This window comes from Lepus europaeus, chromosome 2 (assembly GCF_033115175.1).
Source record: "Lepus europaeus isolate LE1 chromosome 2, mLepTim1.pri, whole genome shotgun sequence".
Lineage (NCBI taxonomy): Eukaryota > Metazoa > Chordata > Mammalia > Lagomorpha > Leporidae > Lepus > Lepus europaeus.
Genome location: NC_084828.1, coordinates 81,380,338 through 81,396,844, shown reverse-complemented (window position 1 = coordinate 81,396,844; position 16,507 = coordinate 81,380,338). Strand labels below are relative to the sequence as shown.

General features: G+C 45.0%; 1 protein-coding gene across 1 annotated transcript in view; it reads left to right on the top strand.

Annotated features, from left to right (window-relative positions):
* SLC12A8 (solute carrier family 12 member 8) overlaps window positions 1–16,507 on the top strand; it is a 179,112-nt gene that overhangs the window by 138,085 nt on the left and 24,520 nt on the right. The window contains exon 9 of the mRNA XM_062181070.1: window positions 4,961–5,603. Within this exon, the coding sequence (XP_062037054.1) occupies window positions 4,961–5,603 (643 nt within the window). The remainder of the gene's footprint in view (window positions 1–4,960; window positions 5,604–16,507) is intronic.

Below are 16,507 nucleotides of genomic sequence, written 5' to 3'. Positions count from 1 at the left end.
ATTGTTACATCAACAACAGGAGTCCTTGTGCACTTACTCCCCATGTAGGACCTCTGTCCTTAATGAGTTGTACTATGAGAATTAACTGCAAAACTTGTTTTCAAACAATACTTTATACTTTGTGTGCGTGTGTGAGTGCAAATTGTTGAAATCGTTACTTGGTATAGAGTCAGTCTTCTGTATATAAAGTTAATTAAAAACGAACCTTAGTGAAGAATGGGATGGGAGAGGGAGTAGGAGGTGGGATGGGAGTGGGGGTGGGAGGGTGGGTAGAGGGGGAGTAACCACTATAATCCTAAAGTTATATCTGTGAAATTTGCATTCATTAAATAAAACCTTTCTTTAAAAAAATGCGCTGCTAATAGATCTTGCCAAAACAGTTTCTGAGAGATTGGTATCATTGTGTGCTTTTACCAGCAGTGTGTGAAAGTGCCTGTTTTCCCACAGCCATGGGCACCTAGATTCAAGCCCAAAGAGATTGCTTTACAGGATTCTGCTCTGGCCCTTGGGTATAAGATGTTTATGAGGCAAGGGGACATGCCCACATGGGTCTCATGTCCTGCCTTCTAGACCACATTCCAGGAGGATGCGCCCTAGAATTCCTTGCCCAGATGGACCCCGGCCCAATTCTGGGATCTGCAAGTTCCCCTTCCTCTGTAGGACCAAGGGGCAGGAGAAGAGTCCACGTGTGACTGTGAGACGCCCATGCTATGATCTAGGAGGAGAAGGGGATGGGCTACCACTGCAGGCTCTGCCTGGGTGTCTTTCATGAAGAAGGCTGAGGAGTGCAAGAATTCTGAACTTGAACCTGGACTTCCCTATCCTCATGAAGGTGTGTTTGCCAAGGGAGGAAGATAGATCATACTTGATTTAGGAGATTGTCTGTTGAAGTCTTCTCTTCATTACTTTAATTTAAATACCTGAGAGGAGCTTCTTGGGGGAAGAAAAGGTTGATTCCAGCTTACAGTTTGGAGGTTACAGCTGAGGATCAGGCAGCCCCACAGTCTGGTGTATGATGGAAGTGTGTCGTGGTGGTGTGGAGGCACAATGACAAGGTGAGCCAGGAAGGAGAGAGAAAAACTGGTCCAGTAATGAAGCTTTGGAAAAGAAAAGGTTCCAAGCCTAAAATACAGATGAAAAACCAGGAAAAATATTTATAATATACATCACAAAGAATTAGTTTTCCTAATAAAGAAGAGCTTCTAGCAAATGAAAATGATCAATAATCACAGACATGTTATAAATAGCTCTTAAACGTTAGGCTTTATTCATTGTAACAGTAATGCAAATCCCAGTATTCTAAGATGCCATTTCTCATTATACAATTAGTAAAAATTCACATTTTTAAAATTTATTTGACAGAATTAGTGAGAGAGAGAGAGAGAAAGAGAGAAAGATCTTCCTTCCGCTGGTTCACCCCCAAAATGATGGCTGTGGCCTGAGCTACGCCAACCCGAAGCCAGGAGCCAGGTGCTTTTTCCTGGTCTCCCATGTGGGTGCAGGGGTCCAGCACTTGGGCCATCCATCCTCCACTGCCCTCCTGGGCTACAGCAGAGAGCTGGACTGGAAGAGGAGCAACCGGGACTAGAACCCTGCGCCCATATGGGATGCCGGCACCGCAGGCGGAGGATTAACCAAGTGAGCCACTGTGCCGGCAAAAAATTCACATTTGACAATGAGCTGGAGACAGTCTCCCTACTAATGTTGTGTTTGCTGCCCAGAATGAGTGTATAAACGGGGGATCCAAATGCGTTACATCTAAATGCTTAAACAATTAACAACATGCTCGGGGTATAGCAGGTGTTAAACTCCAACATCTTAATACTAATAGCTGATGGATTAAGGGTGGAGACTTGATCTAATTATATGTATGGTGGCTAGGAGGTGGGGCCAGTGGCGTATGTCTGGATCACTGAGAGTGTGCCTTCCGAGAGAGGTCTGATTTAGATTCATTTATTTTATTTTTTTTTTTGACAGGTACAGTTATAGACAGTGAGAGAGAGACAGAGAGAGAGACAGAGAGAAAGGTCTTCCTTCCATTGGTTCACCCCCCAAATGACTGCTATGGCCTGAGCTACGCCAATCCGAAGCCAGGAGCCAGGAGCTTCCTCCGGGTCTCCCATGCAGGGGCCCAAGGTCTTGGGCCATCTTCTACTGCTTTCCCAGGCCATAGCAGAGAGCTGGATGGGAAGTGGAACAGCTGGATCTCGAACCAGCGCCCATATAGGATGCCAGCGCTTCAGGCCAGGGCACCAACCCACTGCACCACAGTGCTGGCCCCTGTCCTGACTTCTGTGATAGTCATCTCCTTGCTTACTTTGCGGTTTTACTCAGGGGTTTGGCAATTGTTTTCAGAAAAGGGTCAGATGTAAATATTGTAGGCATTGTAGGCCCAACAGAGTCGCTCACAACTGCTGCTGTTGTACTCACAGGGAGCCACAGACGATACCCAGTTCTTTACCTACAGACACATATCTGAATTTCACAAAGTATTCTTCTTTCAGTGCCCTCTCCTCCAAGTGTTTAAAAACTCTAAGACATTATTAGCTCATGGGCACACGTAGGCAGGCAGTGCTGGACGTGACCCTGGGGCCAGAACTTGTGACTGCTGGTTCACTTCCTCCACAGGCATCTCCAAGCAGAAAGTTTTATTGTCGTCTGTTTTTGAACTGTGAATAAATGGGACAACATATATATACTTATGGCATGCTTTTTTCACTCACTATCATGTTTATAAGGTTCATCCCTGATTTTGCTCATGGCAGCAGCTTGGGTGTTATTTGGGACTGTGATGGCCAAGGTGATGAACACTCTTGCACTAGTAGCCTGGTGCCCATGCAGCGCCCCTCCAGACTATAAACCTGCTAATGGAATTGCTAAATCATTAGATAAATGTCTCTACTTACTTGATAATACCAAACTCTTTTCCAAAATAGTTAGACTAACTTGCACTCCTGTCAGCAGTGGATGAGAGTTCCCATTCTATATTTTTTCCAATACTTTTTATTATCAGACTTGAAAATTTTTACCATTTTGATGGATGTGTAACTGTTTCTCTCTGTGGTTTTAATTTGCATTTCATTAATTACTTAATGCCATTAGACATCCTTTTGATGTTTAACTGATATTCTTGTGTAAACTTTACTTGTCTGAATCCTTTTTTTTTTCCCAAGATTTAGATTTTATTTATTTGAAAGGCAGAACTGCAGAGAGAGAGATTGGGAGAGACGGAGAGAGATCTGTCTGCTGTGTCACTCCCAAATGGCCACAATGTGCCGTGCCAAAGCCAAGAGCCTAGAGCTTCTTCTGGATCTCCCATGTGGGTGCAGGGCATCAGCACTTGAGCCATCCTCTGCTGCTTTCCCACCACACCCAGCAGGCTGGGCTGGCAGTGGAGCAGCTGGCTCTGGAACCAGGATGCTGTTGTCTCAGGGGGTGGCTTTACCCGCTCGCCACAATGCCACTTTTTCTCAGTTCTTTTGGGTGGGAATTGTGTGTCTTTTTCCAATTATATTTTAGGAGTTATTTGTATAAGCTAGTTACCTTATGTCAGTTATTTGTGCTACAAGCATCTTTTTCCATGACATGGCTTGTTTTTTCATTCCTTTTTGGTATCCTTTAAGAAAGAGAATGTGGCCAGTAGACCACAGGGAGTTGTTTGGGCACAGAACATGGGGACTGAGCGGTGACTGTGACAGTGACTGTGATGAGTGCTTATAGGAGTGTCAGCGCATTTTTCCCACTGCTGTCCCCCTAAAGGCCACTGAGCCCACCTCCATTAAACAGGTATGTGAGAGCATGTGCATGTGTGAATGTTTAGTGTCAGAATCCCCTATTCCAGTAGAATCCATGGATTCTTTTTTTTTTTAAAGATTTATTTATTTATTTGAAAGTCAGAGTTACACAGAGAGAGGAGAGGCAGAGAGAGAGAGAGAGAGAGAGAGAGGTCTTCCATCTGATGGTTCACTTCCCTGAAGGCCTCAACGGCCGGAGCTGCACCGATCTGAAGCCAGGAGCCAGGAGCTTCTTCCGGGTCTCCCACGCGGGTGCACGGACCCAAGGAATTGGGCCATCCTCAACTGCCTTCCCAGACCATAGCAGAGAGCTGGATGGGAAGAGGAGCAGCTGGGACTAGAACTGGCACCCATATAGGATGCTGGCGCTTCAGGCCAGGGCGTTAACCCGCTGCACCACAGTGTCAGCCCCTCTTTTTTTTTTTTTTTAAGATTTTATTTTATTTATTTGAAAGACAGAGTTACAGAGAGAGGTAGAGACAGAGAGAGAGAGGTCTTCCATCTGCTGGTTCACTCCCCAGATGCCTGCAATAGCCAGAGCTGTGCTGATCCGAAGCCAGGAGCCAGGAGCTTCTTCCAGGTCTGCCATGTGGGTGCAGGGGCCCAAGGACTTGGGCCATCTTCCACTGCTTTCCCAGGCCATAGCAGAGAGCTGGATCAGAAGAGGAGCAGCCAGGACTAGAACCGGCACACATGTGGGGTGCCAGCGCTTCAGGTGAAGGCTTTAACCCGCTGCGCCACAGCACCAGCCCCTCCACGGATTCTGTTTTCCTGGACCCAGCATTCCATGGGAAGAATAAACTTGGCATTTCTTTGATTGCCAAGGCTGGTGATAAAATGCAGTGAATGACAAAAAGGGAAAACATTTGGAAGTCAGATTTCTTTGAAAATGTCCATTGCTAATAGTTACTGATAAAACTACCTCCTGTGGTACACGAGGAGCCCGCTGTGTGTGAGTTCAGTTTTCAGCATTTGACCTGCATTGGCTCTTCTCTCAAGATGAGCCCACAGGTTGGATATGATTGTCTCAGGTTTGCAGATAAACAGTCACATGGTAGGAATTGTCTGAGCCACTATGAGTTTGGGTTCTCTCATGTAACTTCTGAACCTTCTGGTACTTCCTGTTTGAAATTTCTGAGTCCTAAATGGTACTTTTCTTTCTTCAGAAAGGACCAAATAAAACACCTGTAACTGCCATCTGCCTGACCAGCTTGGTGACCATGGCCTTTGTCCTTGTGGGCCAGGTGAACATTCTGGCTCCCATCGTCACCATCAACTTCATGCTGACATACGTGGCCGTGGACTACTCATACTTCTCTCTGTCCATGGACCGCTGCGGCCTCTCCCGGGTGCCTGAGCCAGTGCTCAGGGAAGGCACAGAAGCTGTCCACTGCTCTGAGCATCTGCTCCTGGAAAAAGCTCCTACCTATGGCTCTGAGGGCCCTGCTCGAAGCCTCTCTGAGGGCACTCTGCTGGAATTCGCCAAGGACATGGACCAGCTCCTGCAGCTAACCAGGGATCTTGAGAGTAGCCAGCCCAGGCAAGGAGAGGGGGACAGGAGCCCTGAGGGTCAGAAGATGAAAGGCAAAAAGGCTACCAAACAAACCCTACAGGACAGCTTTCTCTTGGACCTCAACTCCCCTACCTCTTTCCCTCCTGGTAGCTCTGACAGGTTGCCCACCGCCTCCTGGGAGGGGCACAGGTCCGACTGGAACAAGCAGACTTCCAGGAGTGAAGGGACTTGGCCTGGGGGACTACGTGAGGAACTTCTCCCAGAGCTGTGTAGCCAGCGGAGGCCAAGTAAAGAAGGTGAGTGCTTTGGAACCATGCTGGAGTCTCAACTGCGTGTTATCATGACGTGAGTTAAAAATTTTTGTTAATTTTGCTTTTTAAAATATTGTATTCAGGTATCAGCTGAATTATTTATTTACTTTAAAACATGTTATTTTAAAATTTTTAAAAAGGATTCATTTATTTATTTGAAAGTCAGAGTTACACAGAGATAGAAGGAGAGGCAGAGAGAGAGAGAGATTTTCATCCGCTGGTTCACTCCCCAACTGGCCTCAACGGCCAGAGCTGCGCCAATCTGAAGCCAGGAGCCCGGAATCAGAAGTTTTTTCCAGATCTCCCACGTGGGTTCAGGGGCCCAAGGACTTGGGCCATCTTCCACTGCTTTTCCAGGCCATAGCAGAAAGCTGGATAGGAAGTAGAGCAGCCGGGACTCAAATCGGTGCCCATATGGGATGGGCTGAATTATTTATAATTCTCCTCTGTTACAGACACTGTAGTTAATTTTAAGCAGAAATTTCTATCTATTCCTGTAATGTCAGAGCTGGCAGCCATGGCTAGAAATTGAATATCAATTTCTTTTCACTGAAAACTCAGCTGAGGTCTAATGCCAATGTGACTGAAATGCATTTCTCCTTTCAAGAGAAGTGCCAGTGTGTTATGACAAACTGCTTGGCAGGCACTTGGTATATTTTGTCTGTGGAAGATGAGTCTCCCAAACCAGGCAAGAAAGGAAGGAGAGAAGGTGGCTAAAGGAACATGCCTTTGCTTTCTCAAGTCTAAAACACAGAGACAAGACTCTCAGAGGCTCACCGGGCAGGAGAAACTCTGAAAGAGAAAGCCCATGGTTTGTAAGGATCCACCATGTTCTAGGTGGTTTCTATCTATTTGTGTAATGAGAGGGCTCTTCACAACGTTGCTGGAGGAGGGGGCACTGTGGTGCAGTGGGTTAACTCAGTGCTTGGGATTCCCACATCCCATAACTGAGTGAGATCAAGTCCCACCTTCACTTCAGATCCAGCTTCCAGCTAGTGCACCCTTGGAGGTAGCAGAGGATGGCTCAAGTACTTGGGTTCCTGCAACCCATGTGGGAGATCCTGGCTTGGCCTAGCCTGGATGTTGCAGGCATTTGGGGAGTGAACCAGAAGATGGAAGATGTCTCTCTGTCTCTTTCTGTCTCTCTGTCTCTCTCTCTGCCACTCTACATTTCAAATAAATAAGTTTTTTAAAAGTTCATGGAGGGGCTGGTGCTGTGGCACAGTGGGTTAAAGCCCTGTCCTAAAGCGCCGGCATCCAATATGGGCACTGGTTCTAGTCCTGGCTGCTCCACTTCCGATCCAGCTCTCTGCTATGGCCTCAGAAAGCAGTAGAAGGTGGCCCAAGTCCTTGGGCCCCTGCATCCATGTGGGAGACCTGGAAGAAACTCCTGGCTCCTGGCTTCGGATTGGTGCAGCTCCAGCAGTTGCGGCCATTTGGGGAGTGAACCAGCGGATGAAAGGATGAAAGACCTTTCTCTCTCTCTCTCTCTCTCTCTCTCTCTCTCTCTCTCTTTCTCTTTCTGCCTCTCCTCTCTCTGTATAACTGACTTTTGAGTAAATAAATAAATCTTTAGAAAAGAAAAAGTTCATGGAAAATGAATATTATGAAGAAACTGCATGGGCTTCAAAAAATTTATACAGCCAAATAATAGAATCTTTGAATTCTGTTTTCCACAAATGTTCTGAAGGGCCCTCATATAATAGATATTAGCATTCTACACATGAAAACCCTGAAGGCTCAGTGAGACCACAGGGAAGCTTCAGAGCTGCTTCACTGTGCAGCTGGACATGGCCCCCATGACTGCCTGTTCTGGGAGCCCCTGCATGATCTTCCACCACACCCTGCGCCTTGAGATCCCGATGGACAGGTGTAGACCAAGAGCAGGCGATGTCTAAAGACAAACACTGTACATGCTGATTTTTCCTTCCTTACATTTCTTTTTCCTTAAAGATTTATTTATTTGAAAGACAGAGACAGAGAGACCAAGAGAGAAAGAGATCTTCTATCCACTGATCCACTCCCCAGGTGACTGCAACAGCCAGGGCTGAGCCAGACCAAATTCAGGAGCCAGGAACTTCTTCGGGGTCTCCCACGTGGGTACAAGGGCCCAAGTACTTGGGCCGTCTTCTGCTGTTTCCCAGGTGTAATAGCAGGGAGCTGGATCTGAAGTGAAGCAGCCAAGACTCAAACTTTACCCAGTAAGCCATAGCACCAGCTCCCTCTTTATTAGTTCTAAATTAGTGGCAACCTTTTTAGTTGTAGGAGCATTATTAAAATTTTTTCAATTATTTTTATCAAAACAGTGTACAGTTTAATAAGGTAGCTGATGTTAGCAGTCACATGGGACAGTAGTCCCTGCTCTTTCACGCCACCACTGCAGCCCTTCTTACATCCTACTCCCAGAAAACCCACTTTCTTTTTTTTTTTTCTTCCCCAGAAACCTTTTATTGAAGGTATACAAACTTCATGCATTTCATAAGTAAAACTTTAGGAACATAGGGATTCTTCCCATTGTACCTGCCTTCCCACCTTTCTTCCTTCTCCTTCTCTATTCCCAATCTTATTTTTTTTACTAAGATTTATTTTCAATTAACTTTATACACATAAGATTGACCCTACACTAAATAAAGAGTTCAACAAATCATATGAAAAAGAACATGTTCCTCAGCAGTCGAGACAAGGGCTGTTCTACGTCATCGCATCTCACAGTGTCAGTTTCCTTTCTATAGATTACTTTTTGGGTGCTCTATTAGGAACACCCCACTTTAAATAAAAAAGTTGCATCCTCTGTCCATTCCCTGTGACTAAATGACATATTCTTATGGCAGCTCCTTCATCTCTCCATGTCAGACATCATTTTTTTTACTTCCTGGCTCAGTAACCTGTCCAATAGTCTATCTTTTTTTGCTATGTAAAATACACACAGCATATGACTGTCCATCTTCACGTTTTTAAATATGTTTATGATATTATGTAATCATCACCACCCTCTATCTCCATAACTCTTTTTTTAAAACTGGCCGGCGCTGCAGCTCACTAGGCTAATCCTCCGCCTTGCAGCGCCGGCACACCGGGTTCTAGTCCCGGTCGGGACACCGATCCTGTCCCGGTTGCCCCTCTTCCAGGCCAGCTCTCTGCTGTGGCCAGGGAGTGCAGTGGAGGATGGCCCAAGTGCTTGGGCCCTGCACCCCATGGGAGACCAGGATAAGCACCTGGCTCCTGCCATCGGAACAGCGCGGTGCGCCGGCTGCAGCGCGCTACCGCGGCGGCCATTGGAGGGTGAACCAACGGCAAAAGGAAGACCTTTCTCTCTATCTCTCTCTCTCACTGTCCACTCTGCCTGTCAAAAAAAAAAAAAAAACAAAAAACTGAAGCTATGTATCTATTAAAACTGAAGCTATGGGCCGGCGCCGTGGCTTAACAGGCTAATCCTCCGCCTTGCGGTGCCGGCACACCGGGTTCTAGTCCCGGTTGGGGCACCGGATTCTATCCCGGTTGCCCCTCTTCCAGGCCAGCTCTCTGCTATGGCCCGGGAAGGCAGTGGAGGATGGCCCAAGTCCTTGGGCCCTGCACCTGCATGGGAGACCAGAAGCACCTGGCTCCTGGCTTCGGATCAGCGCGATGCGCCGGCTGCAGCGGCCATTGGAGGGTGAACCAACGGCAAAAAGGAATACCTTTCTCTCTGTCTCTCTCTCACTGTCCACTCTGCCTGTCAAAAAAAAAAAAAAAAAAAAACTGAAGCTATGTATCTCCCTCATACTCCTTCCCCCCGCCCCACCCATTACAGCACCATTCGAATTCTCTAGGTATTTCATATAAGTGGAGTCATATAGTATTTTTTAAAGATTTATTTATTTATTTGAAAGGGAGAATGCAAGAGGGAGAAAGAGAAAGAGATCTTCCATCCACTGATTCACTCCCTAAGTGGCCACATAGGTGGGGCTGGTCCAGGCCAAAGCCCAGAGCCTGGAGCTCCATTCTGGTCTCCATGTGAGTGGCAGGTCCCCAGGCACTTGTGTCATCTGCTGCTGTTTTCCCAGGCTTGTTAGCAGGGATCTGGATTACAAATGGAGCAGCTGGAACACGAACCAGTGCTCCAGTACAGAATGCCAGCATTGTATGTGGCAGTTTAGCTTGCTGCTCCATAACACCAGCCCCAGAATCATATAGTATTTACCTTGTTGTAACTTGCTCATTTTATTTAGCATAATGTCCTCGTCAGACACTTCTCTCATTTCCCCTGTGATTGTTCTTGTTTGTTCACGAAATTCATGCTTTTTTATGACTTTGCTTTGCTGATTCCCCACCACCTCCCACCCTGCTCCATTATGTCTGTTTCATATCTTCTTCCATGGTTCTCTAATTTTCTTTCTCTCTCTTACTGTTCATTTACTTAACATTTTGTTCTCTTTTCTGGGCTATTTCATGAATCTTACCTCTTACCTCTTTTAATGAGATTTTTAAATTTTTTTAAAGATTTATTTATTTTATTTGAAAGAGTTACACAGAGAGAGGAGTGGCAGAGAGAGAGAGAGAGAGAGAGTGAGAGAGAGAGAGAGAGAGAGAGAGGTCTTTATCCGCTGGTTCACTCCCCAATTGGCCACAACGGCTGGAGCTACACTGATCCGAAGTCAGGAGCCAGGAGCTTCTTCCAAGTCTCCCACGTGGGTGCAGGGGCCCAAGGACTTGGGCCATCTTCTACTGCTTTCCCAGGCCATAGCAGAGAGCTGGACAGGAAGTGGAGCAGCCAGGTTTTGAACCGGCACCCATATGGGATGCCGGCGCTTCAGGCCAGGGCTTTAACCCACTGTGCCAGCCCCAGATTTTCTCTAAATAGCGATTGTTATATCAGACATGATTTGGTGTGATTGTGATAACAAAATCACAAAATAGAGGCAAGTGTTTGGAGCAGTGGTTAGGCTGCTGCTCGGGACACCTGCATACCTGGTTCAATTTCTGACTCTGCTTCCAATCCACCTTCCTGCTAATGGGACCCTGGGAGGCAACAGGTGATGGCTCAGTACTTGAGTCCTTGCCACCCACATGGGAGACCCAGACTGAGGTCTTAGGCTCCTGGCTTCAGCCTGGCCAGTCCTGGCAATTGCAGGCATTTGAGGAGCGAACGGCAGTTGGAAGATCTCTGTCTGCCTTTCAAGTAAAGTGGGAATAAATAAATTTAAAGACTTGTTTTTAATCACAAAATAATAATGGCTTCATCTGGCTCATACAGAAGGAGCCAGAGATGGGTGACCGTGGCTGCCATGGCAGCTCCGTGGTCCCAGGCAACCCACGCTCCTGTGGTCTTCTTTCTTTGCTTCCCTTAGCATGTTGTTCTGTCCTGCAGGACGTGGCTGCTGCAGCCTTGCCAGCACAGCCGGGGGGGGGGGGGGCAGTAGAGAAAGGAAGAGCAGCGAAAGGATGACCTCCCAAAATGAGTCATTCTTGGGAACCCTCCCCCAAAGTCCCATTCCATACTTCCTGTATTTCATTGATTGGGATTTAGTTGTGTGATTACAATGAGTTGCAAAGGAGACTGGGAAGTATATGTTTAGCTGGTCATATTGCCAATTAAGATTGGTTTTTCTTTCTTAGGAAAGAAGTGAAGAATGGGTAGAGAACTTTCAATGTATATCACAATTATTGCATTTTTAATTCCCAAAAGAAATCTTGGTTGTAACCTGATTTGTTCATTTTTTTTCCCCCTTAATCTGGACACCATCAATTCTTGTCTTTTGAGTACAATCCCATCATTTCTGTCTCTGAATCACTTAGCCTGCAGTTTGGAGCCTTTTTCTACTCTTTTCCTTGTTCCTATTTTGTCTAGATTCTTTTCTCTTTGGCCTCTCTCTCTCTCTCCCCCTCTCCCCCTCTCTCTCTCCCCCTCTCCCCCTCTCCCCTCTCCCCTCTCCCCTCTCCCCTCTCCCCTCTCCCACACCTCCATTATCTTGGAGGTTTTAGAAAAAAATGCCTGTTGAACCTTTGATTTCTTTTCATGCTTAAATGTACTCCTGGCTTCAGCCTGGCCTAGACCAGGATGTTATGGGCATTTGGGGAGTAAACCAGCAGGTGATGGAAGATCTCTCTCTGTCACTCTGCTTTAATAAGTAAATATTAAAAAGAAAAAACTACAGTGAGTGCTCCTTATCCATGTGTTCCACATCTGTGAATCCAGTCAACTACAGATTGAAAATATTTGAAAAGATATGTTATTGCTGAAATATTTTCTATGTAGTTAGGCCTTTGAGGGTTGCACCTGTATTGAACTTGTGCATTTTTCTTGTCTTTATTTCCTAAACAATACAGTGTAGCAACTATTTATGTAGTATTTGTATAGAGTTTATGTTATGTTAGGTATTATAAGTACTCTAGAGATGATTTGGAGTGTACATAAAGATCTGTACAGGTTGTATAAGGGTGCTTTGAATAGTTCATAGGAAATGGAATTAAAAGAAAGTTTATTCTGATGCAAATAAAATTTGAAATCCATGCATAGTTTTTTTCATAATGCACATTTTCATGAACTTTTTGAAGACCCTTTATATATGTGGATTTTACTTTTTTTGCCCCTAAGTAAATGTATATTTTAGTTCCATTTTCCAGGAACTTTTTGATACCCTGTGTACAAATACTACATACACAGTTTTTGTATACGAGACTTGAGCATCCACAGACTTGGGTGTCCTCAGGGCGTCCTAGAACTACTCCCTGCAGTACCAAGGGACAGCAGTAGCAAGAAGCTGTCCAGAAGGCCTGTGTGCGTGGGCAGCTCACTGTAGTGCTCAGGAGTGAGCCAGCCTTTCCACTGGAGGACTCCCAAGTGGGAACACCTGGAGGATCTTCTTAGTGCCTGCCTTGGGGCCTCACGGGTGGCTGCTTGCATTCTGGGAGCAGGATGAGAATAGGGAATTGTGTGCAGCACACAGATGCTCACTTAATCCCCCATGCTGTTCTGAGCCCGGTGTGCCTTGTCCGGGCATTCTCTGGTTTGTTTTCTGAGGAAAGCCCCCTTGGGGAGGGGACTGGGCAGAAGAAGATGTCACTTGGCTGCGTGGGCATTGGAAAGTAGCTCGAGGTAGAAAAATATAGACTTGCCGGTAACTCCCTGCCTTCACCACTTTGCCAGATATGGCACTTCCTGGTCTTGAACATGGCTATAGTCAACCAGCATGCACTGGGCTGCTCCTGTCGGTACATTCGCTGTAGGCCCTCAGGCTCATCCTCCTCTGCCCTGAGCACCCTGCCACTCTCTTCCAAGACTTGATTTTTATCTCTCCTCCTTCCTTCCCTGGTGAATGTGCTGGTATTATTCCCTTTCTCTTCTCAGTGAGTTTTCAGGAAAGACACGTGGTCATTCTGCAATGTTTAATGAACTCAGAGGCACTTCTCAGTTGCCCTGGCTGGGAAATGTAGCCATTGTTGACTGATCAATCTCTCTACCTCCTTGTCTTGTGCCTGGCCTCCTGCTCAGTCTGCAGCCAAGTCTCCTGCCTCCAGCCCATTTCTTCCTCACACTGCCCACAAATTACCATTCCAAAATTAAAACTCTCATTGGGCCTCTCTTGCTTAAAAGCCTTTGCTGATATCCAATGCGCTTTGTTTAGTGTCCCAGATCTTGTGTGATAAGCAAGGTTCTTGGGCTTCCTGCTCTAACCCAGCTTCCCAGCCACTCTTCTTATCATTATTCCTGCATTGTACGGTATGCTTCTGCTACGTCCAAACTGCTGCCCCAAACACATCACATGCTTTGTTCCCTCCCCTCTGCATATCCTGTCTTCCTCCTCCAGTTGCTTCACCTCCTCCCTTTTCACCTGATTTTTTTTCCTTTAAAAATCTACCAGAATTTTAAGACCCAGTTGCACCTCTTCTGAGGATTCCCTGGTACTGTGCAACCATTATACTTGATTCACGCCAGTACTATAAATTGTTATCACATTGTTTTATACATTTCTATCCCATTTGTTTACTCATTTACCTGCAGGCCTAGTCATCTTTCTCAAGAAAAATGAATACTAGGTTCCTTCCTTTGCTACTGGACTGTGAACTTCCCTTGGTCACAAACTTTTATATTTATCACAATGTTCTCAGAGTTTGTGAAATGTGCTGAACTTAGTAATTCAGTACAGCCTGGTTAAATCAATGCGTAGTTGGCTAACAATGGAAACATTCATCAGTCAAGTGGTATATAAAGAGTTAAATTATTGTAAGATCCTCATCTTTGACCAATCATTTACCATAAAATAACACGAATCAAATCATATTGAAGAAATACTCTTGAAAGCAAATGGATTTAAAAAAATAACTTGGAGCTATGTTTTATGGCTTATATACACACAGCTTATTTATAACAGCTGTGCAAGAGAGATATTTCTGCCTGTTGTGGACATCATCAAAGACAAAAAAGGATCTGATTAAGTAGAAATAAAAAACATTTGCACAACACAGTGTATCACAGAAGGAAATGATTATTCTGACAAACACAACTGATAAAAGCATACCTTCTAAAGCATATTATTTTTAAAAACAGAAGGGTCAAACTCCAGATTCTACCATAAAGGAGTCAAGAGTGATAAATATGAAGTTTACATAGAAAAATCAATGCCCAGACTCATGTCCAGTTAACAAACTATTATGGTTAAGCATGAAATACTTTTGGTAGCTAAAAACGGCCATTTATTGAGTATTTCCTATATGCCCTGCACCAAGATAAGCACTTAATATGGATTATTTCATTCAAGTCAGGGTTAGACATTGTATATTACCCTCTTATAGATGATATAATGGATGCTTAGAGAAGTTAAACATTGGCTCAGGATACAAGAAAGAATTTGAACCCAGGTGTGTCTGGTTTTAGAACCTGTGCTCTCAGCCAGTACACAAAGTGTGTGTTGCTTGCTGTGCTTATCTGTGAGGAACTAGGCTCTGGTATTGGTCAAAGGAACACAGAATAAAACACTTTTAAGATATGCTTGTGTATCTATTATTATCCAAAATTTAAATAAGAAATACTAGGTTTGTGGTAGTCAAGTATATGTATTGCTGGAAGCAACATCAAGATTCATTCCTCCTAGACCTGATACTTAATGGTTTTCACCAGATTTGGAGAGTTTGGAGTCATTATCTTTTCAAAAATTTTTTTATGCTCTTTCTCTCTTACCACAGTGGAACTAACACTTGACGTTGTCTCACAGGTCTCTGATACTCCGTTCCTCATTCTTTCATTCCTTCTCTTCTGTTCTTGGCTTTGTATAACTTTGGTCTATTTTCAAGCTCACTAATCCTTTCTTCTGCCATGTGAAATGTGCTGATGAGCCCATACATTTTCTTTTTCTGTTTTGTGTTTTTTGAGTGTGGAATTTTCTTTTCCCCTCCCCTTTTTTGGTTTTGTTTTTATTTCTGTGTTGTGATTCCCTGTTTTAAAATTTATTGTGATGTTCTCCTTAGGTCATTGACATTACATTTTTCTTCAGTTCTTTGAATGTATTTATAACAACTCCTTTGGAGTCTTTGCTGTTAAATTCAACTTGTGGGCCTACTTAGAGACTTTCTTTTGATTGTGTTTCTTCCTAAGCACAGGTGATAGTTTTCTGTTTCTTTGCAGGTGTTGTTATTTTTGGTTGCAAACTGAAAAATTTAGATGACATATTGTAGCTGTTCTTGATTCTGAAGCCTATTTCTGAGTTTTTGTTCTAATAATTCCCTGGATTTGAACTATGAAATCTGTCTTTGCTGTTGGTATATGACTGATGACATATTTAGACTGTTTTTTTTGTTATTGTTTTTTTTAAAGATTTATTTATTTATTTTAAAGAGTTACACAGAGAGAGAAGGAGAGGCAGAGAGAGAAGGAGAGGTAGAAAGAGAGAGAGAGAGGTCTTCCATCTGCTGGTTCACTCACCAATTGGCCACAATGGCCGGGGTTGCACCAATCAGAAGCCAGAAGCTTGGAGCTTCTTCCAGGTCTCCCATGTAGGTGCAGGGACCCAAGGACTTGAGCCATCCTCTATTGCCTTCCCAGGCCAGCAGAAAGCTGGACCAGAAGTGGAGCAGTGGGACTTGAACCGGTGCCCATATGGATGCTGGCACTGCAGGCAGCAGCTTTACTATTACTCTGTGGTGCTGGCCCCCAGACTATTTTTTTAATTCTTATTTTTATTTTGCTACCGTGGCTTCCCAGGTCATTGTCCCTGTATCTGCACAGTCCATAAGGCTTCTGTTCTCTGCTGGTGGATCCCAATGGATGTCTGTGTGGTTTGGGAAGCACAGTCGAAGTTGTAGCCAGTTTTCCAGTTTGTTTATTCTTTTCAAAAAAGATTATTTATTTGAAAGGCCTAAAGAAGAGAGAGAGAGAATGAATGAGAGAGAATGAGAGATCTTTCACCTGATGGTTCACTCCCCAAGTGACCACAGCAGCCAGGGCTGGGCCAGGCTGAACATGGGAGCCAGGAGCTTCTTCTAGGTCTCCTGCTTGGGAGCAGGGCCCAAGTACTTTGGCCATCTTCTGCAGCTTTCTAGGCAAATTAGCAGGGACTGGATCAGAAGTGGAGCATCCAGGACTTGAATGAGTGCCCATATGGGATGCTGGGCACTAATGCTGGTGCCATGACATCAGCCCCAGTTCTCTAGGCTGGATGGACTTTTGCTTTTTTCTAGGCGCTCTCAAGTCTCCTCTCACACGAGTAGTTTTCAGCCACCCAGGGCAATGTGGGGATGTCATCTAGGTCTTGTGCAGCTCTCGTTTCCTAGCTGTCTCCTAGCTATTCTGCCGCTCACCCCGGCAGGGCCCACATCCTCAGACTGGCAGAGCTGAAGATGTTCCCTTTCCTCTGCTGTCCTCACCACTTTCAGGTTTTTAATTCCACTCCAAATCAAGTTTGCTTCATTGGCAG